Genomic DNA, 27,140 nt, shown 5'->3' on the forward strand with positions numbered 1-27,140 from the left:
CTTCAATCCTCAGGCTGTCACAGAAGAAGCACCTCCCACATCCAATATTGATGATGTGACATTGACATTTGATGATCATGACAACAAAAGACCTAAACCCTCGCCCGCTCCTCGTAACAGATCTGATCAAAATGTGCGCATCTCCAACAGTGCTAACCGCACATCTATAGACAAACTACCTGGTGGCAACACATCCCCTGCAGTGGCACAGAGGGGATCAAGGTCGCTGCCCCTTAACGACCCCAAGAGGCCACCCCGGGAACCTGAAAAAGATCCAAAGAAAGATGCCCTTGAAGCTCACCTCCAGAGTATGTTCCTTGAGAGCATCCCCAACCGCCAGAACAGGCAACCCCAGCTCCACTTCTACCCACCACCAATGATGGACAAGGCAAAGAATGGTCACAACAACAACAACAATGCCACAGGTGCTGGCCTTGGCCACCAACCGGCCAATGCGCCACAGTCTAGTTTCAGAGAGGGCCAAATACATAGGTTTGTGGCCCCTACAAATGCTCCTATAGTTGGTGGAGAAGAGGATGAGAAGCACAAGTGTTGTACCATCTTGTGATTACTGTTCATTCAATCTTACAAAAAAAAAAGTACAAAATTCTGATGAGGCTCTGGAAGGGTTTTGGTTTCATCTCAAGAGAAGTAAACCACTTTGAATTGAGCAATAACTTTTCACACATTGTGAACCTGCAAAATGTGCGTGTGCTAATCAAACTATGCCATGGGACTAATACAAATAAGAAACAAAGTTGACACATTTCAAACAAATTAATAAACTGTTAAATGTTGATTTGTTATAAACTTGTACATAAAGGCTAACAACTTCAGATTTTCTTATTTATCTCAATTTATATATACAACTAAATATTTTGTTAATAATGATCAAATTTGTATTATTTTGGCTCGTTTTTGTACATGTTTCTAATCATTTATCACATGTTTATGGGATAGTTTGTACATTTTTAAGAACAAATGTTTAAATATTTAAATATTGGTCTCCCAGATTGCAAAAAAAATATTTTTTTACTACTGTAATGAATGAAAAAAAAAATGAGTAAAAATGCATGAACTACTGTTGGTCGACAATTTTTTTTATATTGTTCCCTAGTTTCCAATATGAGACTTACATTAGCAGCTACCTTTAAGTTGAACTTCACAGAGATGCAGGCTTCATGTTGTATAACATTTGAGCTTGAAAACAATAGATGCTGTACATCTCTGACCATAGATCTAAGATATAATGTCATGCAGGGGACCAAAGAGAAATATGATGCACTAATATTCTTGATATTTTCTTCATCATTTGTTTTTAAATTTTGATTCCATTTGGACCAATCACTTTAAAACATTTTGATGAAAGTGAACTATAGCATTATCCGTAACAAAAAAAGTGGAAAAGTACTTCAATTATAACATGTACCACCACCAGGTTAATACATAGGATGTTGTAGCCTTTAAAAAGGGGGGGGGGTTGTAGCTTATGTAATTTATAAGACAATTGTTTAATTTGTACTCATGGTAAATCAACAATATAGTGACTAGCAGAGTGTCTTATAGGTTGTTTTTTTTTATTCAAGCTGCATACTTCTTGAACTCACTCCTGTGGCTTGTCTGCTTACTCTGTTCTGGATGAATTTCATTAGTGGGATCATGTCACTCCTGGGGCCTTAGCTCTCTTATAATAACTTCCATGTTTCAGTAGTCATACAGAGCATTCAGGAATTGTTGAGTAAGTTGGAAACATACTTATTAGCAATGCAACACCATCATGCAATAGTTGGACACTTAATACCATCATGCAATAGTTGTACACTCAACACCATCATGCAATACTTGGACAAAGATGGATTCAACTCTTAGGCAATGGACATAAGAATAACATGGTACACTGATTTTTGTTTTCATCTTGATGATTTATGGAAATTAAAAAAAAAATCACTTGGGGGTGTATGATGATCTAACAGATTTTTTAACAAAGTATTTATTTTTTTCCATCATGATGCTATGGGTAAGTTAAAATCTTAAAGCTATTTACATTCCCTAATGTGCAATGTTCACTTTTTCTTGTAGCAAGGTCATGGTTCTACACTGGGAACACTTTTTTTTTTGCATTTCATTAGCACAGAGCTAGAGTGAAGATGTCACTAATGCTGTATTGAACTTGATTATTTATTTCTTGAACACTAACAGTGGAAGAATCTCTCTTCATTTTTTGCTTGTATCCTTTAGTCTTGTTTTTCTTTATACCTTAATACCTGGCTAAATAATCTTGTAGTTTTTGTTATTGTGTTTCTTCAAAGTTCTGGTGCCATTGTATTCCTGATCTTATGACCAGATGTAATCACCTGTGTTTATGTAAGTTGGTTAGCCTATGTCTGGAACATAGTGTTATTGTGATTTTTGTTCTATTGTAGGGTTGCAGAGCTGTTAATGTGTCCATTCCAATGACAGGAGGTGGTACCCTCTAGTTTCAACATTGACTTCTTTTGATCTGACAATTTTGTACCAAATCCACTTTGACTTCAAAAAAACTGACCCAGCTCTGCAGCCCTAATTAATATTAATAATTGAAGGCAATAATTAATGGTAATAAGATTTAAAAAAAAAACTTGTCATAGTTGTTTTAACATCTGAAGACTTATTACATAAAATATGTCTAATTAAATCATAATGAATCTGTTAAAAAAAACATTTTCACCATCATTTTCTACTACTTGTAAATGTAACAGATTGATCACTGTACTTGACTAGCACATCACACTATTGGTCTGGCACATTATAGAATTGACCATCAAGTGTCCTTTGACTTATTATTATTTCATCACTTAGTTGAGCATAGGTAACGTAGCTAATGTAAATAAAACAATGAGAAATGAATGACATTCTAACATCTGGCTGACTCTCATTCTACCACTGGGCATTCCACTGTGTTAGGCTTGATTGCAAAACAGGCTATTACATAAATCAAACTATTCTTTATTTTGTATTTTATTTTATGTGTCTTCTATAGACCCATTCTGTAATGCAGTTCTACTGGGGTGGCCCACATTAACCTAGCCTGACTCACATAGCTAGGTTCCTCACTTAAGTTTGGAGGATACTGGGGGTATCCACTTCCACCTCACAGGAAAAAAATGAGCAAGTGGCCTGCTTGACTTATCCACATTATAACAGATGCTGGAAGTGAAAAGTAAAGTTCGCCTTTCAGGCCATGCAGTGTAAATGATGTAAAAGTCGTCGGTTTCTTTTGCCTATGGTTACAAGTGTGTTAACAAGCTCTTTACCACTCCGCCACCGCACCTCCTATGCTGGAAGTGATTACCATCAATCTCTTTACTTTTCTAAGCATATTGCAGGATATAGTAGGTGGGCTACTTTTCATCAGTTCACCATGTATGTAATGCATATGTTGGTCACGCAAAAAAAAAAAGGTCAATGACGTAAGCATTTACTTTACAAATTAACTTCATGAAAATAGGCCGCTTGAATTTTATTTTTTAGTGTGTATGTATGTGTGTGACTTATGGTGTAATGAGACTCCGATCATAATTTCCTTGATTCCCCCAATAGTGAGTATATAGTATATTTGAAAACTCTGCCAGTTGTCTTTCTGAAGCCTGGTCTTTTCCTGTTCTCAGTGCCAGTATTGAGTGCAATCCTCAAAATGTCTTTTTTTTTTTTTCCCTAGAAATAAGGAAATTTTTTGTTCATATTTTTACAGTAGCTTTAAACATTGGACATCTAGATAGTAAACTAGACTGTTAGTATTTTTCATTTATTTACTATTGAAATAATTTAAATTTGTACATACCAATCTTAAAATATTTTTTTGGTGTTAAATATTAGGTTGATGTCAATCTGAGCTTTTCCTATGATGTATTAAGAATAATTTTTTTTCTTATCTACAATATATGCTGCACAAAGCCATTATTTCACTCCACAATCACAAAATTGCTTTTGTCCCAATGGATGGGGCTAAGTACACATTTTAACTAGTAGCCTTAGTCATGAAAAAAGATACAAGACAAGATACTGTGTACACAGTTACACTTCATTGTGTAGTACTTGAAGTTGTAACATTCAATGATTTTGTTAGAAACATCAATATCTGGATGTTTGTTGTATTCAAGATGTCAAAAGTGTCTAAGTTTTTGTTTGTCTACATGCCTCATGTTTCCTAAAAATTGGGTCTATTGAATTAAGTGTGTGTGAATGTTACATTACACATGTGTGTTAAGTGCTACAGGGTATACTTGTTAATTTTTTTTATTGTGCTATTTAAATTTCTGTCAGAATATTTTTAGTTGGCAAGTTACTGTATTTCTATTATTTATATGTAAAAAGATATTATGTGCAAACTTTTCTGGTTTTGATAAACCTGGGCTTAGAAAAAGAAAATAGTTGCTAAAACTGAATTCATTCATTTGCATTTTTAGTTCATAGTTGTAAGCAGGGGTCAGAGGGAAAAATTTATCATCATTACAAGTTATTCATTCATGCTTTAATGAAATGTTAGTATAGTATCATCCACTAAGTAGTTATCACTTGCCATAAAATGTTTCAGCATGATTGCACTATTACTACATTGTTCATGGTGAGAGTCTAGCTGTGCCTTGCCCTATGTATTTAACCAAGAAACTCTTGATGACTTACTCTAGTTAGAATGTATGTGCAGCAGCAGTACCAGCCCAGGGAGTGACAATGAGGTTTTTATTTGGTCCACTCACAGGTGGACAGTAGAATGGAACAAGGAAAGAGGGCTACAATACAATATAGCTGGCATTGTTAGTAGCTGGAACTAGAGATACTGTACTTTTTAAGCAATATGACACACTAAGTCATGAATAGGTTTAGTACACCCTTACCATTGCCATGCATTACACCAAACTACAGTGTCTTTAACTTAAACTCACTGTTTGACTTAAATCATATGAATAAAAAAAAAAAAAATGATCAGTTTTTAAATGACTAAAGGTTTATTAGGAGTGACCTGATGATGGGGACAAATGTGTGTTATTTGTTGGCACAGTTCATTACAGATGTAACTCTGTTTCTGTTTACTTAGAAGTTGAGCAATGTATGGACCATCTACTTACATTCCAATCATTGTTTTACCTAACAATGAAAGATTGTATTTTAACTTGAACTTTATGTTTCAATGTGTTTGACTCGGAGTTTGTACAGCATGGTATGCACTTGTAATATCTCATGTTTCCATGGACACAGATTAAACCAATAGAAAACTCTTAGCATGTTGTTTCTTGATTATTGAACTTGAATCATTTTTAGACATGTAAATCTAGAGACAAACATTTTTTTTTATTTTGTACTTTAGAAAAAAAAAGATAAATGAAATTAAGATTTGCATTTTTAATGCAATAATTCTAAATATGTTAAATCTAGATTACAAAAAGTAACAGACAAGTGATGGCACTATCATCCATCTATGAGTGAACATAACTTCATTCTGTCTGAAGCTGTAACATACACCTGTTGGAACATTCTGAACATTGCTGTTTTTTTTTCCAGCTCTTTCTCTATTGATCTTCTCCATGTTTCCTTTAGCTTCCCTCCCTTTCTTTTAGCATTTGGTCTTCCTCTCACACTAGTTTGATATCTTTAGTCCTCTTCTGTGTAAATGACACTACCAATTCCATCTTTTTTTTACTGCTCTAACTGGTAGGTTGTGCATTATTTTTGTTGTTGTCCTTAAAGATAATGTTTGGTCTATTGCATTCTGCTTTTTCCCAATATATTAGAGGGCAACACTTTAAAAAAGTAAAGTTCTCCTTTCAGACCATGTGATCTAAAGGGCAGATGATGTTAAGGTCATCTGTTTCTTTTGGCCAACAGTTAATGGGCAGGGTGTTATGTGGCCAGCACAACAACCAACAGTTTTAACTTTCCCCAACAAAAGTCAGATATCCTAAAAAGCCTAAAATTCAAAATCCCAGTCTTCACTGACATTTGAACCCAGGATCCCAGGTTCAGAAGCCAAGCATCCCCATGATCACTTTTGAAGAGAACTATTTTACTTGCTTAGCTTATCTTGTAAGATTTAGAACACCAAAAGCTAGTTGGTGTCATTGTCATATATTTGTAGAATAAAAAAACACATGATTGAAAATGTTTAACACAGTATTATCAAACCAGCATTTTGCATCTGAACTGTAAGTTCTTTTGCTGTAAAATTAAAAAAAGAAGCATGCTAACCTTCTCATCTGCTCTGCACAGTCATTCGGGCTATTGATCTAAACTTGGTTAAGTTAATATATGATCTGTCTGAGGTAGGACAATTTCAATTGGGGACATTTACCCATAAAACATGTATAATAGTTTAGCCTCTAAACATGGGAATTGTAATTCCATTTTGTATGCACTCATTGTAAAACAGCTCAGCACTTAAACGGTTAAAGGAAATTGATAGTGAGACACTTTTATTAGGGTGGGACTGTGTCTGAAGTGATTTCTGTGGTTAGGAAAAAAAGATATAAAAACTTTAACACACTGGGAAAGAAAAAGGCAAATAAGGTTTACAGGAATACTTCAAATGATGCAAGTAACTAGATTCTGATACACAATAATGTAATATCTGATGTAGAATTAGTATATCATAATTATGTAGCATAATCATATTATAATCATATCTATTTATTTTGCAATAAAATTCTTGTTTTACTTATAATGACAATCAAAATAGTCTAAATGCATATAGATTACTGAATATCCCAATAATCAAGTTAAATAATGAAAAACTAACTAAGAATGAGAATGTAACACACAAAACAGTCAAGTATTACTTTGAGTCTACATTTTGGACCTGGAAGATGTCACAACACTATGAACAAGTTGAGCAGCTCCTATACCAGACCCCCAGCTCAATGTAATGCCCTGACCACTATGTCCATAATTGTGAACTACCTGTAACAAACAGTTTTTATGCTGGTCATCTTTACAAGATTGAAATTTCTTAGTTTATTATTGACTTTTAACTCTAGAAGACTAGTTCTTAATTTCCTTATTAAAGCTATACTGGTAAATAAAAATATTAATGGCAGACCAGAGAAACTCAAGTGACACTGAATGCTCTAATATCTGAACAGGTAAGAACTTAACAGCAATTAGCAGGTAACCCAGATATATCAGTGTTCTGCACAAAATTAAGCATTTTGCTCCAATGGTATTGGAATTTTTTTTTTTATCTTGCAATAATTGTTGCCATATTTCATGGAAGTACAACCATGTCAAGAATTAGGATTGGTCACATCTACATCACAGACTCCTTTATATTAAGAAGAGAGGAGCCCCCACTGTGTGATATTTGTAAATGTAACCTCAATGTAGAGCACATTCTCCTTGGTTGTCTCGGATACCAGGATATTAGAAGTAAATATTCTACCACAACCAACCTCAAAACACTGTTAGACAGCCTAGATCCTGGGAAAGTACTTGGTTTTATCAGGGAAGTGGGATTGACTGCTAGAATCTAAGTGAGCTGATTTGGGGGAAAGGACATATGCATACATATATTTACAACAGATTTTTATTAAAAACTTATTAACAAAAATTTTTAACGCTTGAATTATAAATAAACTGATTTTAATAATTAAGTTATAACTTCTAAAGCTTTTAACTTTTTGACTATATTCACTAAATAGAGGAAAGAATTCTAAGATAAATTAAAGGCATGACATGACCTAAATTGTGTCGATGTGCCAAAATATTTTTTAAAATCTAAAGTGCGAAGTTCGAGCAGTCCCGATTTGACAAGAGGTTCGAACAGTTCACTTTTTATTGCTATAACTTTTTTATTTGAATGTTTACCAAATTACTACTATATTGCTACTGCGCATGCACCTTTTTTCTTTACTTCCGACACATACTATTTCCTTTTCCTTGTAAAGGCTAAGTTCATGGTGAGGTCAAACTCAGGAGGTGTGGAATTATTCTATTTTACTACCCGGTAGTGAAGGAAATGGGTAATGGGATTAAGGCTATTTTTAAGTCTGATGGTTCATCAGCTCAAAGAGACTATTTGAAGTTGTGGAGGGTCGGAAATGGTGCAATGGATAGTGTTCTTGCGCTGGAGTAAAAAGAAAATGACTTTATAGTAAAAATTAAATATTAAAACATGTTTTTAGATATATTTTCTTTGATCTGCTCGAACCTTCCACCAACCCGATCGAGCTTACTAACTGGGGAAAAATCCGCTCGAGGAAAAGTACGCTTGGCGATACTTACCCTACACCTCTTTGACTTCGTATTTAATTTTAATAAGGGGTTACTGGATAGCGAAATTTATTTTTTTTATTTTTGCTTTAACTTAATAACTATTGTTATATTATATCATATGACAACTCAATAATAAAAAATATATATTGAATGTTGTCTAATGTTTCCGGGTTGCCATGGTAACGGCAGCCATCTTGAAAATAAACAAAAATTAGTTCATATAGGAAAATTCTAAAATTTTTCAAAATAGATAAATTTCAAAGCTAAAAATACTTACACCTTAAAGTATATAGGTGGCTGGAAGGAGCTAGCTAGATTTTATACATTTTTTCTTAGTATTGTGCATTTTATGATTTTTTAAAAAAGGGTGATTTTTTTCCTGTAAAATGCATCCACATTTTTTTTCCCAAAAGATCATATATTTAAAACTTCTTCAGCTAAAGTCATTAAAACTAGCTGATTCTCTGTATTATTTATCTCTGAATATGTGTACCAAATTTGACACATTTATCTCTATTAGTTCTAGAGATTTTAGAAATAGGTTACAGGGGGGGTCACAAAAAATGCATTCACTCAAAAACAGTGAATTTGTATTAAGAAAAATATGGAAAATAGTGTTCACCACGCATCATTAAAATGCTTTTTTTCAATAAAAAATGCTATTTTTTAGAAAATTTTTGGTGCCGGTTTATAAAATACATGTCCACCTATTTAATTACACCAAAATTGAAAAATCGATTTTTTTACCCAAAATCGGATCCAGTAACCCCTTTAATTAACTAAGCCTAGTGATACATTAAATCCAATCTATTTTTATAGAAAAAAAGGACGAGGAATTCAGAGATACCATCAGTTTTTTCATAGGTTAGACCGTTATGGTGCTATAAAAATCCAAACTTGAAAATTGCTGCCAGCGGCCTTAATGCGCTCGAACTTCGCACTTTACTATATAAATATTTCATTGTTAAAATAAACCCTTTTGTAACATTTAGTGCAAAACAATGACAAATTTTGTTTTTCAGAATAATTTACTAATACATCTATAAGTTAAGTACTAGGTATACAAAGAGGATTCTAATTAAAATTATCTATGGATACCAGCTAAGACTGACAGCTTGATGCAAGGATGAAACTGTACAGGTTCCTGATTGTCACCACCTCAAAGTTGGTGCCATAGAGTAGAAACCCTAATTCTGTATTGTGTATGTTAATTCCATATTGTGAATCTTATTCACAACCCATGTTGCACTAAGGTGAACACTTTTGACCTTAGGTGAACCAGAGAGTTAAAGGCAGTCAGTCCACATAGAGATCTTGTAGCAAACACTTGTATTGAGTCACTTAAGATATAAGCAGTAGAGTTAGATGTTTAAAGTAGTTGGTTATAGAAGAAGTACTAAGTTGTGATATTCGTATATTACTGTTGGATTAATACTGACCATTCCTGGGTCGAATTGTATGGTGTATTCACTATGTGGTGTTATATTAAACTTATTGTGTCTGCTACACCCAGCGTCATTTCATTATTCTGTGATTTGTAACAGGAACCCAATGTCACCACCACGCCTACATTGATAACCACAGCCACATTCATAACATATAAAATAACACGGTGACATTTATGGTGTCAGAAGCGGCCGAAAACGACATTTATGACAGCATTGTTCAAAGTCACTTTAACATGATATGCTGAGACAACCTGCGTGGACGAAACTAGACAACCCTGATCTTACAGCCTGTGTGGGTGAAACTAGACAACCGTGATACTACAACCGGTGTGGGTGAAAATCTAGTACTACAAGTCATTCAAGTCATCGTCTGAAGACAGCTGATATATGGTCAGTCGAAGTAGCTGACATATTCAAGAATCATCTACATCGAGTGCTCGTCATAATTCTAATGACACACTCCTATTGTCGCTGTCTAACAGCACATTTAATAAGAGAGCGCTCTCACTCTTAGACCTCTCTTGTCGTCACTACCTAAGGTCATTTTTAGTTATTTATATTTGTTTCAGCAACTGTACGAAACAGTGGATTACCTATCAAGCACATGAATTATTTATTGGATTACTTGTCAACTATATGAATTGTTTAATGGATTATCTGTCAAACATATGAAGTATTTATTGGATTACTATTGTTCAAGAACTTGAGTACCGTATCATTTAACATTGTACTGTGGATTTAACAAGTGGATTACTTATGAACTGTAACATTGTACTGTGGATTTAACAAGTGGATTACTTATGAACTGTACCATTGTGCTGTGGATTTAGCAAGTGAATTACTTATGAACTGTACCGTTGTGCTGCGGATTTAGCAAGTGGATTACTTATGAACTGTACTGTGGACATATTTTATGTGGAGCATCACCGGAACTTTATGTACAAGTCAAGCATCAAGTGAATATTTAAGGGAAGTAACTTTAATTACCCTTAGTATTATCAGTATTGATTAGTTCTCTTGAACTACACCACAATTTTTTTTCATTGTTTACATTTGTATTTATATATACACCTGACCTTTAGGGACTAAATTTAATTATCTATTGAGTCTGAGCATTTATATTTTTTTTCAAGTCAGCATCCAGGTATTGGTAGGGACTCTTTAGATAAAGTAAATACTTGATCGTATAGCAGTATTAGTTAAGTTTGTATTTGTCAAGTATCTATCATATTGTTAAACTCTTGTATTGATATTGTCTTGTTTACATCTGTTGAATTTTCTTTTTGCGTCATAGTTATTTCTCAATGTAATTCTTTTGTCTACTATTTCTACTATCTTGTAATGTCTCTTTAAAGCAGACTGTTTAGTATCTATAGTGTATTTATGTTTGTCTAATTACTTATTAATATATATATTTATTTTACTTCTTATTTCAACCTATTTTTTATTATTATCAACACTACACTACACACTTGATACACTATGGGATATATTTTGATTTGAGATTGACAAGATTTATATTGTATATACTCTTCAAACACATTCATATTTTGATACTATTGATACATTGATCACTATTTATCAGACTAATAAGGCTCACATAATTGTGAATTACTTGTTGCAATAAACTTTTACATTGCAAGTGGAGATACTAAAAATACATAATCACATAATTGATCAGTAAAGTATTACATTACGAACTAGACAAAGTACCAAGAATAACTTAAGATACCTCATAACCTCAATTGTTTCGCACAAAATATATACATACTATTACCTGCAATTACTATTTGAGCTATAATAATTATTTATCGTACAATATTCATTTACAACTACCTAGTGTACACATATCTATTAATTAACTATATTACTAATTTGAATCTTTGAAAATGGCTGAGTATGAAAAACTAATAGAGATAGTGGATAAACTAAAGTTAAAAGAAGATGATAGAGCTGCATTCATTAAAATTGAAATAGATAGAATTAGAGTAGAAAAAGACAAGCAATGGGAAGAAAGGCTACATGAAAGAAGACTGAGAGAGAAAGAACAAGAAAACTTAGAGAAAGAAAAAGAACGCCAGCATGAAATAAAATTAAAAGAACATGAAGAAAAAATGGCCAAGCTAGCAAAAGAAAATAAAGACAATTCAGCAAGTCAAACTTCATCTCATCATCAGTATCATAGCAAATTTAGGAACTTTGACCCAAAAGAAGACACATTGGAAAATTTCATAATTCAATTTGAATACATCTGTCAAACAGCAAATATGAATAGTGCACAAATGGCTCAACAACTTCTAGCTAACCTAAGAGGTGAACCACTAAACATCATCGGCACACTAACTATGGAGCAAAGAAAAGACTACAACACAGTAAAACAAAGACTAATTGAACATTTTGGCAAAACGGAGGAGCACTATCGAAAACTTTTTAGGGAAATAAAACTAGCAAAGAATGCAGATTTAAAAAGAACAATACATGACATGCGCCAGAACATGACAAAGTGGCTACAACTCGCAAACTGCAACTTAGATGACCCCAAACAGATATTAGATTTTTTTCTCATTGAGAATGTGCTAATTAATGTTACAGATGCAGCATTCTCATTCCTGAAGGAGAGAAAAATAAAAAATGAAGCTGAATTGATATCAAACTTAACAACATACAAGGACTCCCACCCAAACATCACCATTGACAAAAGGGAATTGTACAATGTAGCTGCAACAGTGACAGAAAACCATCCAAGAACTACAAATAAATTTAAATATGCCAAGAGCATACAATGTTTTTTCTGTGGCATATTGGGTCACACCAAAGCAGAGTGCAGAAAGAGAATGGCATCAGAAAAACAACAACATGTAAATAGAAACCATAGATATGGAAGAGATAACAGAACCTTCCAGAGCTTCAGTCCTAACTATAATAGATCCTATCAACAACAATATAACAGAAGAACATGGCAAAGCTACAGTCCAACTAACAGTAGATCACATCAAACAAACAGAAGATGGCAAAACAACAGAATGTCTAGAAGAGACCAATTTCAAGATAGACAACATACTTACCACAATAACAATCATACCAGACAAAACATAGCAGCTGTAGCAACTGAAAGACCAATAGAATATGAAACAGTAGCATATATACAGACAAAGGTAGCCAAATTAAAAGTGTATCCTGCCTATGTGGATGGCATTAAGGTATATGCATTACGTGACAGCGGCTGCACCTCAATCATTGTGAAGAAATCACTAGTAAAACCTGAACAGATACTTGAAGACAAGGTCACACTGACTTATGCGAATAAAGACTTATGGGAAGAATGTGAAACAGCATTAGTTTTCATTGAATCACCATGGTTCACTGGTCAATACAAAGCCATAGTAATGAACAACCCAGCTGAAGAACTAATTATAGGGAACATAGAGAATATAGTTGAACTGTCAGAAGAAGCCTTAGTAAAATGGGCTAATAGTGTAAATCAAGAAAATATAGAAGTAGCTGCAGTAACAACAAGAGCTCAAGCTAAATTAGATAAGGAAAGCAGAAACATAGACACAAGTGAAGTGACCAGTGAAAGAAATAAAGGCAAACAGTATATTTCAAACAAAGATACTGTACATAGAGTGTCAAATGGAGAACACATCAAAAATAAAAAATGACAAGAAAGACAAATCTTTTATGGCCATAATTCCAAACATGAATGTCAACAAAGATGAATTAATTGAGATGCAGCAAAATGATCCAACAATTTCGAACATATGCAAGAATTTATGCAACAGAACTGAAGGACCATACAGCAAAATAAATGGAGTAGCTATAAAGCATAAGAAAATAAGAAATGGAAATGAAGTGCTACAAATAGTAATACCTCAGCAATTGAGAAAAAGCATCATTGAAACATGTCATGACAGTCCCTTGGCTGGACATATGGCTTACACAAGAACACTAGAGAAAATAAGACACAACTGTTTCTGGCCAAAGATGGAGCAAGAAGTGAAGGCATATACTAAGAGTTGTGTACAGTGCATAAGAAGAAATCCAATCACAGGGAAACACAAAGCACATCTACAAGAAACAGATACAGTAGAGACACCATTCGAAAAACTAGCTATGGACATAGCTGAACTTCCAACAGTAACAGCTAAAGGAAATAGATACATATTATCATTCATGGATTTTGCCACACGCTGGCCTGAAGCTTTCCCATTAAAACACATTGATGCAAGTACGATATGTCAGACGTTATTACTATTATTTACCATGATAGGCTTTCCTAGAACCATTGTCAGTGATAACGGAACTCAGTTTAAAGCGGCCCTAACAGCCGCATTCGCAAAGTTAACAGAAGTCAATCAAGTCTTTAGTACAGTTTACCATGCACAAGCGAACAGTATTGTAGAACGTTGGAATAAATCTATGAAGATTATGTTGGACAAAGTATGTATGGAAAACCCAAACAACTGGGATGAGATGCTACCATATATATTGTTTGCGTACCGTGAAGCCAAGAACGAATCAACAGGTTTCTCTCCATATGAATTAGTGCATAACAGAAAAATGAGAGGACCATTACATTTATGGAAACAAAACATGCTTGAGATTAAAGAAGAAGATTTCCCACTTATAGTGAAGAACAAAAATCAGTTAACATATGCGGTCAAAACGGCACAAGAGAATATTAAAAGAAGCACAAAGAAACACAGAGACATTAAAAACAAAAATAGAGTGTTAAGAGAATTTGAAGAAGGAGATACAGTTTACGTAAAAATGCGAGATGAGGAAGAATTTTATGATGGTCCATATACCATTGAAAAGAAAGTAGGAAACGTAACATATGAAGTTGAGATGAATGGAATAGTGAGGAAATTACATGTCAACAAACTGAAAGGTAGTCCCAGAAGAGAACATGCTATGGTAGTACAAGGCAATGATGCAGAAGAATGTGAGATATTTGAAGATGAGACAGATAGCGAACTAAATTTTTTTCTTCATGCCTGTGCTGTATCCCAACATATTGAAACACCAGCAGCAAATGAAGAGCAAGTAGAAAATGTATTGAGAGAGTACAAGGATGTGATTACAAATCAACTAGGGAGGACAAGCATAATTCAGCATAAAATCAGATTGAAAGACTATTCTGCAATAAAAAAAAAAAACTATACAATACCAACAGCATACTGTGACAAAGTTAAAGAAGAATTAAATAAGTTACTGAAGGATGGAACAATCAGAAGGGTAGATGAACAAAGTGAATGTGTCCCCAATAGTAATAGTCAAAAAGAAAGATAACACTCTACGTGTGTGCTGTGATTTTAGAGAATTGAATAGCAAAACAGTGATTGATGCAGAACCACTACCTCTACCACTACCTCTACCACTACCACTACCTCTACCAGAACAGTTGATAGAAAAAATAGGAAGCTCAGAAATATTTACCACTTGTGATTTGAACCGTGGGTTCTGGCAAATAGAGATGGAGGAGAGATCCAAAAAGTTTGCCGCGTTCAGCTGCAATTTGCCAGGTCTAGTAGGAGTGTACCAATGGAATGTGATGCCATTTGGCTTAGTGAACAGTACGGCAACATTCCAAAAATGTATGGCCAAGTTGCTGGAGGGAATAGAAGATGTAGTTTTCTACGTGGATGATATCTGCATATTTTCAAAAACTTGGGAAAATCACATTAAAACTCTCAAACAAGTATTAAATAGGCTGAGGGAGAACAAGTTGACTATAGCCCCTGATAAACTACATATAGGGAAAACTAAAATAGAATTTTTAGGCTATGAAATAGGAAACAAACAAATAAGGCCTACTAGAAGCAACCTAAATAAAATAATGCAAGTTAAACCACCAGAAACTAAAAAAGACATTCAAGCCATTATAGGATTATTTAATTTTTACAAGAAATTTATTAGTAACTATACACAATTAATATCTCCTCTTTATGACTTATTAAAAGTAAAGAACAGCAACAAGGACACATATAAGAAAATAATTGCAGCTTCTAAAGAATGTAGAGAAGCAGTAGATAAACTCAAAGAAATATTTAATGATGATAAGAGATTACATATACCCAGTAAAGATAAAGTATTTGAATTATACACAGACGCATCTGACACTGCCATAGGAGCATGTCTTATGCAGAGAGATGACAATAATCTGGTCCCCATTGAATATCTTAGTAGAAGATTATCCAGGGCAGAAATAAGATACAGTACCATAGAAAAAGAATGTTTAGCCATAGTGTGGTGTACACTGCGACTAAAAAGACATCTGTTAGGCAGATTTTTCCTAATATTTACAGATCATAAACCATTAACCACTCTAAATATTAAAGCAAATACTAATAGTAGAATTACAAGATGGACCATGATCCTAGCTGATTTCCATTTTGAAATAAAACAAATAAAAGGGAAAGATAATGTTATTGCTGATTTTATGTCCAGATATATTCAAGATAATCAGAATGACTTAGATAATGATCTATGTCATGTTAGTCAAAACTTGTATTGCTAAATGTCAAAGATTTAAGATTCACACCTTAAAGTAAAAAATTATTTTTACAACCAGCTATGATGTCATTTTGTGAACATTGAGCATTATTTTGTAAACAATGAGTACTATTTGTAAACATTGAACTAGAACTAAGACTTCATTTTTAAAAAAAAAAAAAAAACAAACTCTATTTGTAAACAAACTTTGGAATTTGATTACTACATTGTAACCAACAATTTTTTTCACATTCTTTTGTCAACAAGAATAACATTTTTGTACTCAACAATGTAAACAAATATTGAATTTTTCCCAACTTATTCAGTACCTAGCTTAATTTTTTCCATGCAATGTAAACATTATTTTTTCTCATTGTATTGAGAACAACTTGGACAAAATTTTTTCTACAGCTATTGTAAACAAGATTGCAATTTTTTTTAATATGTCATTTATCACAATTATATAACTTAGTCACATTTTTCAATACTATTGAAAAAAGGAGATTGATTTATAATGTAACTTATTTATTTAATGTCAATTAGTGTAATCAAATATTGACATACACTTGTATTTTTTTGAAAACATTTTTGTCAAACTATTCTTATGGACTATATTTTTTTGTAACAATCATTGATGTAAACAAGAAGATTGTTGTACAAACTTTTTGATATTTCAAGTACTGAAAGAGACACTTGATATTATTCTTTTAAATTGGACTTACAAATTTTTTCACAACAGATTAAAATGAATACAACTAAACTAGTAGGATGTTATGCTTGTATATATATGCTTGAACAAATTAATGTAAACTCAAAGATTGTATCACAACTGACACATTTTCTCAGTTGAATTTTTTTTGACAAAAGAGTTTTTTGAACTTTGTACTCAATAATTATTTGATAAACAATGTAACATTAAACTTTTGCCATTACTAGCTACAAATTATTTGAACTGTCATATGGAGAAATACTTAATTGAAACATAAGGTGCATGCAACAAGCACTATGAAAGATATTTATTTTGATTTGATGTTCATACTTTTGAGCAAATATTTTGATACTTGAATTATACATATTTACTTGTGTAATATTAATGCACAACAATTTTTTATGGAGATATCAAACCTCATATTGAAGTAAACAGATACATTGAATTTGTAACAATGATCATTAATCAATTTGATCTTGAATTTTGACACATATATTTTGAATTTTTCTATACTTATCACTTACATATTGAGACTTACTTGTAACATTTTCTACATGATTTTTACATATTGTACTATTGGTGTCAAAAAACCAGACTTCTAACATTGCTATAGTGTCAAAGATTTTTTATAAATAGATATTGTGAATAAAAACTTGTATTAATTTTTCACATTGTGACATAGGAGATTGTCATTGAAATTTTTGTCACACTTTGCACATATTATTATGAAAAAGACTTGTAAATATTGAACACATTTGAACATTGATGTATATATTAGAACTACATATAAAGAATTATTTGGGATGTTAAGTATTTGACTCAGAGAATTATTTGAATTGCCTTACAAGAATATGATGGATTAGAGAATTTTGCCCTTGTATGAATTTTTTTTGATTTAGCAAATATTTAGTGTAATACTGTCATATTGTATATTTTATTGCAAGTTTGTAGTTCTATTTGAACTCTGCAATTGTACATTTCATAGACCCCAAGAATTCCAATTGATCCTACTTATGATAATTATGTCGTCAAGCTGAAAAAAATTTCTTCAAAATTTTTTTCAAAAGGGGGGTGATAGGTAATGTCACCACCTCAAAGTTGGTGCCATAGAGTAGAAACCCTAATTCTGTATTGTGTATGTTAATTCCATATTGTGAATCTTATTCACAACCCATGTTGCACTAAGGTGAACACTTTTGACCTTAGGTGAACCAGAGAGTTAAAGGCAGTCAGTCCACATAGAGATCTTGTAGCAAACACTTGTATTGAGTCACTTAAGATATAAGCAGTAGAGTTAGATGTTTAAAGTAGTTGGTTATAGAAGAAGTACTAAGTTGTGATATTCGTATATTACTGTTGGATTAATACTGACCATTCCTGGGTTGAATTGTATGGTGTATTCACTATGTGGTGTTATATTAAATTTATTGTGTCTGCTACACCCAGCGTCATTTCATTATTCTGTGATTTGTAACAGGAACCCAATGTCACCACCACGCCTACATTGATAACCACAGCCACATTCATACTATATAAAATCAAACAGTGACACTGATGCACTGGTAGTTTAATTGAAACTTTCAAAGAGATTGTTTTGAGTGTGTTATTAAAAATGTTTATACTGCATTAGGTTTAATATTGAACTTACTGGTAATTTTCCTTTGGGTCCACAGTCCAAAACTTCAGTTTCAAATCTAACCCTCTCTCTTGCTGGGCGAAGTCCAACCCATTCACCTATTACTTGAGCTCCCTGGACAAAAAAATATTGTAAAGCAGTTGTCAAATTTTAACTTATATATGAAAATGATGCTTGGTTTTAAATTAACTTGTTTTTGGTTGAACTAGAGAAAGGTTAAACAACATTTGAGAACATCATAATTCTCATGCTGTGACTTTAGGATAACAAAGAAACTCAATATTTAGACTCCATATTTCACAATTTGCAGCTCCACTCAGACCTTGACTAAATGATCTAACATGTAATTAAAGAAAAAACTTAATAAAAGCTAAAATTAATCATTTAGATCTTTATATCATTTAAGAAATATGTGCAACACAAAAAAAATAATTTCTGAATACCATTTTTTTTCTTTAGTTCAGACAAACCTTTACTTCTGGGAAAAGTGCTTCCGCCCTTGAAAGAATTCTTTCCCTTGTGTCTTTTTCAGCTGTGAGACTGAAATTGTTTTTCTCTCTTACTCCACCAATTATTATTTTGTCATCACTGCTCATAGAAATAATGTTGGTTAATACTTTATTAGTAATAGTAGTAACATATAATTGAGATTTCAATTCATTCATCATAATGGCATTTTAAAAATAGATCTAGATTGTATCAAAACTTTTTAGCTGTAAAAGATGAGGTCATAATTTTTTACAATACACATTCTTTTGTGAATTATCAATTAAAAGTTCAAAGTGCTTGTGACTTGTGGAGTAGATGCTTCAGTTGTTTGTTCATTTGTGTCAAGGACTAAACTAAACTCATTTAAGCTCATCAGATAATTTATATCAATTAGCATTAAGGATTCCTACATGAGACAACAATGATTGGAAATTTGTTCCCATTGGCTTAAGTCTCCAAGTCTAGTGAAGGAGGAGGAACTGAACAATGATCTAATATAAATATATTTGAAGGTAACATCAGACTCCAGACAAATTGTAAGCTTAACTAACTGGTCAAATGTTCAAAAGCACAAAAAATAGACTTAAATCTTTTTTTTTAACAACCTATTTTTCTTCTTTTTCCTAAATTGGAAATAGCTGCATGAATGCATATGTTTTTATGTAAGAGAGCTATAAAAACAAAAATAAATCAATCGGCCTAATTCTTTGATACATATTTTCACATCTGTGAGGGTTTTAATATAAGAGTGATCGAGTGTTTTGGTGTGAATGTTATTTTAATATGATTGAGTCTTTTATTATGGAAGCAGACAGTGAAGGTTTTTTAATTGTGTGTGTGGGTGGTCTTACCATTTTTTATAGTATATAAATATTTTAGACCACCAGTGGACAACAGCTTTGTATCAGGTGTGGAAAATTATACACCTAACTGGGTTTGCATAGCCATGTGAAACACTGCACTCAATCCTTAATCTTTGGAATCAAAGACATTGCCATTCAAATATTTATATTTTGTTTATAAAGATATATAGGAAACATAGAGCCATTTAATTATTTTGATGTTAATTTGAGAATTATTTAAAAAAAAAAAAATATCCAACATCACTAAATATCACAGGTGTTTTTTTTTTATTTTTAATGATCATCTGACAATGTTGTCCTATATTATCATGCTTATACTATCAATAAAAACAAACAATAGAGAATATTGAACAAACTTACTGTGGTATGAGATAAATATCATCATCTGAGAGAAAAAATTGTTTAATCCATGGTGCTTTGACCTTAAAAAAAAAAGTACTGGATTTAAATTGTTCTTTATGTCTCTATGTAAAAAAAATATTTAAACCATACCAACAAATTTTTAGACAACTATTTCAAGCAATTTTATCTAGCTAATTTCAACTTATTATTTAAGCCAATGCCCTTATTCACTTGTTCTCTGACTTAGCACTTATTCTTCCTCTAAAACTCATTATAAAATTTTGATTTTTTAAAACCAATTTTGTGAAATTGTGCATCTTGCGTTTTAAAAGCACTCAGGATTGCGAGTCCATATGTCTTTATGGACAAAAATGTGAGAGTAAAGACTAGTTCCTTTTTATTTTCATTATAGATTAAACACCTTTGAGAACTTATTAGTACTTACATCTAGATTAAGAACTGGGGAGCTAAAGAATTGGCATAGTTTGTTTATATATTTGTTTAATGTATTTTTTTGTATGAGGTGGGGGTGGGTTAACCAAACTTTTGTGAGGATCCCTACACTTATGTCCAATTTTTGTTAGTAATTCTACTTTAAATTCAAACCTTACCATAACAAGCTGACCTCTGATAGGAAATGCACTATTATCGCCCAACAATTCCCTGGCTCCAAGGCCACAACAATTAGCTACAACATCATACTGGCCTGCCAGCTGACAAACAAATTGTGACATTGGTTTATTTACATTTCATTTATTGGTATTTAGTTACTGCAATTAAAATAGTTTCAATTATTTTCAAAATATGTTAAAAATGATTTTGTATTGTTTGTACGTATAGGCCTACATGTAACCAAGATACAGAAATATTTTTCAGTTTAAAAAATACAGGGCTCTTAAAAAGCTAACTGTTTAAAAAAGATAACAACTTACTTCTGTCAAACTGTTTAATTTTTTATTTACAAGGGAACCACCTGCTTCACAAAATCTGAAAATGTTTAAATCAGGTACATAATTATTGTATGCAGTTATGCAGCATCCATGTTTATATAAATTACATTTTATTTTATATGTGTACCTTGGCAGATGATGTAAAGGTAATTTATTTCTATCGCCAATGGTTAACGGGGGTATCATGAGGCCAGCACAATGCTTTCTCAACTAATGTCAAGTACCAATTAGAAATGGTTGGACTCAAAGACATTCTGAAAATCTCAAAGTTCTAAATCCCAACCTTCATAGAGATTCAAACCAGGAAGCCAAATACTTTACCAATCAGCCACCACATATATAAATATGAGGAAAAAAAATAAAAAAAGAGGTTTTTAGCAGCAAACCTAAATCACATCATACATGCCTAAACAATGTGTGTATAAAAATGCTATACTTTATTACCAAGTTTTATTCTCAAATGCTAGAGTTGACTATTAATGAAATTGTATTAAACAATGACAGAACGTGGGCAACTATAAATAAAAAAGTTAAGAAACAAAACAACAATTTACAGTTTTAAGAGACTTTAGTCGCCCAACTATTTCCATCAAAGCAAACTATCACATCACTGTTGTTCGTTTATTTACCAAATACTCATATTTAATTTTGTTTGAAAATTAAATTTTGGATCAGAGAAAAGAAAAACATATATGTCTAATATTTGAAAAAAATCAACAAATAAACAGCTAAACAACTACTTGACTCTGTGCATTTTAATTAACAAAGATATATTAAACAGTGAATATATGGACCATAGATATAAAACATGCAAGACATATGCCAGCCTTAAATTCTCTGTTATCCTCTTTTAGACAGCTGCAATAACCAGGCTGGATTTAAGGGAGGGCAGGCAGGGCTACTACCCATGGGGTTCTACAAGAAAGGGACCCCACAATAGAGAAAAAATCCATATTTTGATGGACCAGCAACTTTTTTTTTTTTTTTTTTTGTATATTTCTTTTTCTTACTTTTACCAACAATACTTTAAATCTTACATTTGGCAACACTGTCATGGTTAAATATGTCTGCTTATGCAATGCTTGTAATCTATTCTGGATGTAGGCCTATTACATTGAGTAAACCCCCAAAATTATTTTTTTTCTTACTAAAATAAGCATATTGAATATTTTTAATGATTTTTTTACAAGTACAATATATTTGTTTCTTTTATAATATGACATGCTTTTAGATTTTAGTATTTTTACTGATAAGAGGATTTTTGTTACAGCTTTTGAAAAAGTGGGAGGAGGGGGGGGGGGGGGGCTCAACAAAAATTCAGCCTTGGGGCCTCCACCTACTTCAATCTGGCCTTGGTAAAATGTAGTATTTTCCAAATCACAAAAGTCTACTTATTATCTGTCTTTCAAATATCTTTAATAGGTCTATTTTTTTTTGTTTCTGTGTGTGTTTGTGTTGAATGTATGACAGGAACAGAGATAAGGTAGGGCATCTATTTATATCTTCAAATACCGTTAATCAGTTAAAAGTCTCAAAGATAAATTTGAACTGACATTTCCAAAAACATTGAGATCTTCGACCTAATAGTTCTAACTAGCCTGATGAATTACATAGAAATTGTTGAATCAGATTAATTTTTGTCAACTAACTTTATATTTAATATGTATTCTGGTTGATTTGATTGTGTAATATTTAAAAAAATGGAATGTACAACAACACTTAAAAGACTTTATAGGCGACTTGATGAAATATTTCTAGAAATGTCAAAGTGACAAAAACTCTGCAAATATCTGGTACACATAAACCTATCCTATTTCTACTCTGTTTGTCTTATCTTATCTTAAAAATACAGACATTACTTCAAAAAAGAAGATGATTACATCCTAAGCGTTATGCATTTAGCCATGCATAAAATGCATATTAACTAACAACCTAAATTATGCTAAGTCACTGGTTTTCCAGCATTTGTACAAATGTGTCATAGCATATGGAAAAAGGAATGTGCCTTTATCTTTGTGTCTTTCTGAATATTTGATTAGATTTTGTTTTTGTATTTGAAGATTATGGTTCATTGTTTTATGTATAATTGTTACTTTTTTTAAATTTTCAGTGTTTTATGTATCTTATCTTATATAATACAGACGTTACTTCAAAAAAGAAGATGATTACGTCCTACGCGTCATGCATATTAACCAATGACTTAAATTCTGCCAAGTCACTGGTTTTCCTGGCTAGCTCAGGCAACCCATTCCATGCTCTATTAGCACTAGGGAAGAAGGAGTATTTGTACAAATTTGTCCTAGCATATGGGACGAGGAATGTGCCTTTATCTTTGTGTCTTTCAGAGTATTTTATTAAATTTTGTTTTTGTATTTGAAGATTATGGTTCAGTGTTTTATGTATTATTGCTACTTTACTTTTGAGCCTTCTGTCCTGAAGGCTTTCTAAATTTAGTGATTTTACTAAAGGTGTTACTCTAGTCAAATGTGAATATTCGTTTGTTATGAATCGCACTGCTCTAATTGCTACTTTTTTTTGTAATAGAGATATATCTAGATAAACAAAATTAAACTACAATTTTTAACAGGATTGAGTAGTCAAAAGTACAAAAATTTAAATTTACTAAAAAAAAAAAAGGAATATGATACAAGAAAGGATAGTCTAGTTATTATTGGAAATAGCCATAAAATGAATAAATTAATTAAAAAAAAGGTCATAAAAATTTTAGTGCTATTTTTATAAATTATTCAAATTTTCAACAAAACAAGTGCTTAAAGTTTATTTCATACATAACAATCACTTACTTTTTGGTAAGCCATGGTAAAAACTTAGGAGTCTGTGTTATCACACTTGTAAAACTATATCCATATCTAATTAACGAAACATAAAAAAAGAGCTTAAGATTTATAAATACATCTCCAAGTCACTGTGGCTAGAGCTACTGTAACTAGAAGATTATCACTGATATATAGCAATGAGCATATTATTAAGAGCATGCAGAGCAAACCCAAACAGTTATTCCTGCAAGTAGGCCTATATGACCATAATTTGATATCAATAAAGAATAAACAAATGTGTTAAAAAAATTTTAAAGAATCATTCACAATTACAACAATCAGGTATCAGATTATGTTTATTATTATATTTTTAAATTGAGTGTTTTACATAATAGCAATGTGGGATAAGACTTTCCAAAACATTGTTGAAATTCCATTTTAACATTAAAATAAAACTAAAATATTATTTGTTTGCTGGCTCTAATGAATAGTGCCAATTATTTTTTTTTAAGTATTGTCATCCTTTAACACCCTCACTGCCATATGCTTATTATTTCACAAAAAAACCAAATTCAAGACATACTGCTATGTTAATATTAATAAACCCTTTGAGTGCCTGATTTTACTAGAGGTTCAATGATGTAATAGAATACTATATAAAATGAGACAACCATTTAAACACAATAATTCTGTTCAGAGTAACAAATGCTAACACTACTAGCATAAAATAAACTTAATTTCAAGTTTATTTAACACTCATCATCTAAGTGATAATGAAACTGTAAATAACAAAATTCAATTTATCATGTCAACATTCAGCTTGCTAGTTGGCAAAGTAAAGAAAATTTAAAATTTCTTACTTGTAATTCCATTTTTTCCTTTTTAAATAATCTTCAGGAATTTTGTGAAAGTCATAGACCAAACTGGCAAGTAAAGCATAATGTTCATCCTAGGATAGAAAATACATATATTTTTTAAATAGAATTCTATTCTATTTTTAAATAGAATTTTCAAATGTAGATCTATTCAATACTATTCTATGTAAACTATTGATGTGCAGCTTTAGCATACCCTTGATATATTGTTGACTACTACTCCAGACACTAATGTCTGACCAGTTTCTTCAGCTTGAGGTGACTGTGCCAGACTGCTGAAATATTTCCAAGAATCTTTTGTCCACTGTCTTATGAGCAGGTAAAAAAAAAAGTATTATTAAACTGCAAAATTTATTGACTTATTTTTTGTTTGGTAAACAAGTAATGTTAATTTTAAAAAAATCCATTCCTACTTTGCGGTTAAACAATATAGCTCTAGTAAACTAAACATTCATATTTTACTTATCATAAATTTAATTATATCATACCTTTTCGTTGGGGTGGTCATATGCAAAAGGGATATTACTGATACTCGGTAATAAGAGAAATACAATACAATATCATTGTTAGTTCCGTAGATGGGCTTTGGGCTTTAACAGTAAATAATTTGTAAAAAAAAATATTTCATTATTAATGAAGTTTTATTGCTGAAATTTAAATAAAATGTGTGGTCGTGTAGAACGAAATTTCAGCTTGATAGGATAATGAAAAGTTGTCAAAACATTATGCTGTCAACATATGGCTGGTGAGACCTATGTGAGCCCAGTATAACGTCTAATTTGTTTGACCATAGCACCACTTTTGTGACTCTTTAGTGGTGTGACATAATGGAGTGTTATCTACTTCTGATTAATTTAAATGTTTGACTATGACCATAGCACCACTTTTGTTACTCTTTAGTGGTGTGACATAATGGGGAGTTAACTATTGTCAATTACTTCTAATTTTTTACTATGACGAAAGTTATTGGAGTAATTCAATGTATTTAAAATCAAAGTTTTGTATGCATTGACATTGATATTTCACTATATAATATAAATAACCTAATCTATCATAATAATGGGTTTATAGTTCTAATTATCTGATATCTAGTTCTATATAATTTTTTTTAGGCCTAATTAAAAGCTCAGCATTAGTGATTATAAGCTTTTTTGTGATAATGTTATAATTCAATGAACTAAAAAGAAATCACTTCTCCAGGTATCAAAGACTAAGACAACGACTTTATAATTGCTCCTGATTGGAAATGACTTATGATTACGTGGACTCATGTTGTTCTTGTTTTTTTTTTTTTCAAATAAAAACAGCATTCAAATAAATAGAACAGACAAAACATAAAGAGAAGTTCATTGAGTGACTTCTACAGACGTCTTGATTTTTTCACTTCTCCAGCTCTCTCTTTCATAAAAGGAGTCACTTCTCCAAGTATCTCTTTCCTACGCGAACTCCCTGTGTTCAAATCCTATGTAATAATACATCAGGGGGGTGGTTGCTCAGGGAAATTGATTCTTACCCCATCCTCCTTTAAGCCTTTTGTTGGAATGTTATCATCCACTACTTAGAATAGGTATTATTTTACGTCTTCAAGAACAAATGTCAAAACTTACGCTATTAGCTGACGATCTTCTACATGAAAATCCCCGGTGTATGGTCTGAAGAATCCCCCTGCCCCATTACTTGTTGTGTCTTTTCCGAATTTATCAGCTATGATTGTGACTTGAGCGTTGGGCAGCATCTTCTGTACATTCAACGCAGTTGATAATCCGACTGCACCCGCCCCAACTACCGCTATCCTTTTCATTTTCTCCACTGAAGTCATCAGAATTCAAAACGACGATTGTTTGAGTTTCCAACAGCTCGCTACTTAGTTTTGTTGTTGTAGAAATAGATCAAGTCCTCAGGGTTTAAAATGTGAACATTAAAAAAAAAAAAGATTTGGTGCACCAAATACGAGTCCAAGGTACGCAACTCGAGCAAAAAATAAAAAGCAAGATAACACTGAAGCCGACTGTCCTTAATTACCGTGACATCTTGCCTACTTGCGTGATTAGACCGTGACACTAAAGAATGTGCTGTCATTTAGTGGACACACCTAATAGACATCTTCTTTTCGCTTTCAAGTAAAGAAAGTCTTGAAAATGTGTTAGCTTCATCCAGAACTCCAACAGTTTACAACCCCTTTAAAAACCCAGGTTAAAATCTAGCAGTTAAAAGTAGTGTCTAGGTATGGTGCTATGCACAATAAGTTGTGCAATGTGGAGAGAATTATATAACAATGTCACATGTAGAGACAAATATTTTGTAGTCTTGTTGAA

General features: G+C 32.2%; 2 protein-coding genes across 5 annotated transcripts in view; one reads left to right on the plus strand and one right to left on the minus strand.

The window, feature by feature from the left end:
- The window catches only part of LOC106070447 (protein phosphatase 1 regulatory subunit 16A-like), a 47,168-nt gene extending 41,910 nt beyond the window's left edge, over positions 1–5,258 (plus strand). For all 3 annotated transcript variants that reach the window (XM_056034843.1, XM_013230362.2, XM_013230374.2), the window contains one exon: positions 14–5,258. In XM_056034843.1, the coding sequence (XP_055890818.1) occupies positions 14–568 (555 nt within the window). In that variant the 3' untranslated portion in view covers positions 569–5,258. The remainder of the gene's footprint in view (positions 1–13) is intronic.
- Positions 5,259–5,364: 106 nt separating this feature from the next.
- Positions 5,365–26,799, minus strand: LOC106070470 (D-aspartate oxidase-like). 2 transcript variants are annotated; one of them, XM_013230386.2, is made up of 10 exons: positions 26,433–26,799; positions 25,022–25,133; positions 24,811–24,899; positions 23,978–24,043; positions 21,156–21,210; positions 20,835–20,936; positions 20,242–20,303; positions 19,000–19,117; positions 18,542–18,643; positions 5,365–6,930 (listed from the first exon to the last, which is right to left on the minus strand). In XM_013230386.2, exons 1-10 carry the CDS (start codon positions 26,642–26,644, stop codon positions 6,817–6,819), a joined length of 1,032 nt encoding a protein of 343 aa, XP_013085840.2. In that variant the 5' UTR covers positions 26,645–26,799; the 3' UTR covers positions 5,365–6,816. The 2 variants fall into 2 exon arrangements, with proteins under 2 accessions (XP_013085840.2, XP_055890820.1); XM_056034845.1 differs by lacking the exon at positions 26,433–26,799 and adding an exon at positions 25,314–25,623.
- Between the last annotated feature and the right edge of the window lie 341 nt (positions 26,800–27,140).

This window comes from Biomphalaria glabrata, chromosome 7 (genome assembly GCF_947242115.1).
Source record: "Biomphalaria glabrata chromosome 7, xgBioGlab47.1, whole genome shotgun sequence".
In the NCBI taxonomy this organism is placed as follows: Eukaryota; Metazoa; Mollusca; class Gastropoda; family Planorbidae; genus Biomphalaria; species Biomphalaria glabrata.

What these genes read in the sequence shown, in the direction of transcription:
- LOC106070470 (XM_013230386.2), bottom strand. Translation starts at nt 26,644, where the DNA reads ATGACTTCAGTGGAGAAAATGAAAAGGATAGCGGTAGTTGGGGCGGGT. An exon ending in GAAGATCGTCAGCTAATAGC is followed by an intron (nt 25,134 to 26,432) that starts GTAAGTTTTGAC and finishes CCTGCTCATAAG; the next exon opens with ACAGTGGACAAAAGATTCTT. An exon ending in TAGTCAACAATATATCAAGG is followed by an intron (nt 24,900 to 25,021) that starts GTATGCTAAAGC and finishes TTTCTATCCTAG; the next exon opens with GATGAACATTATGCTTTACT.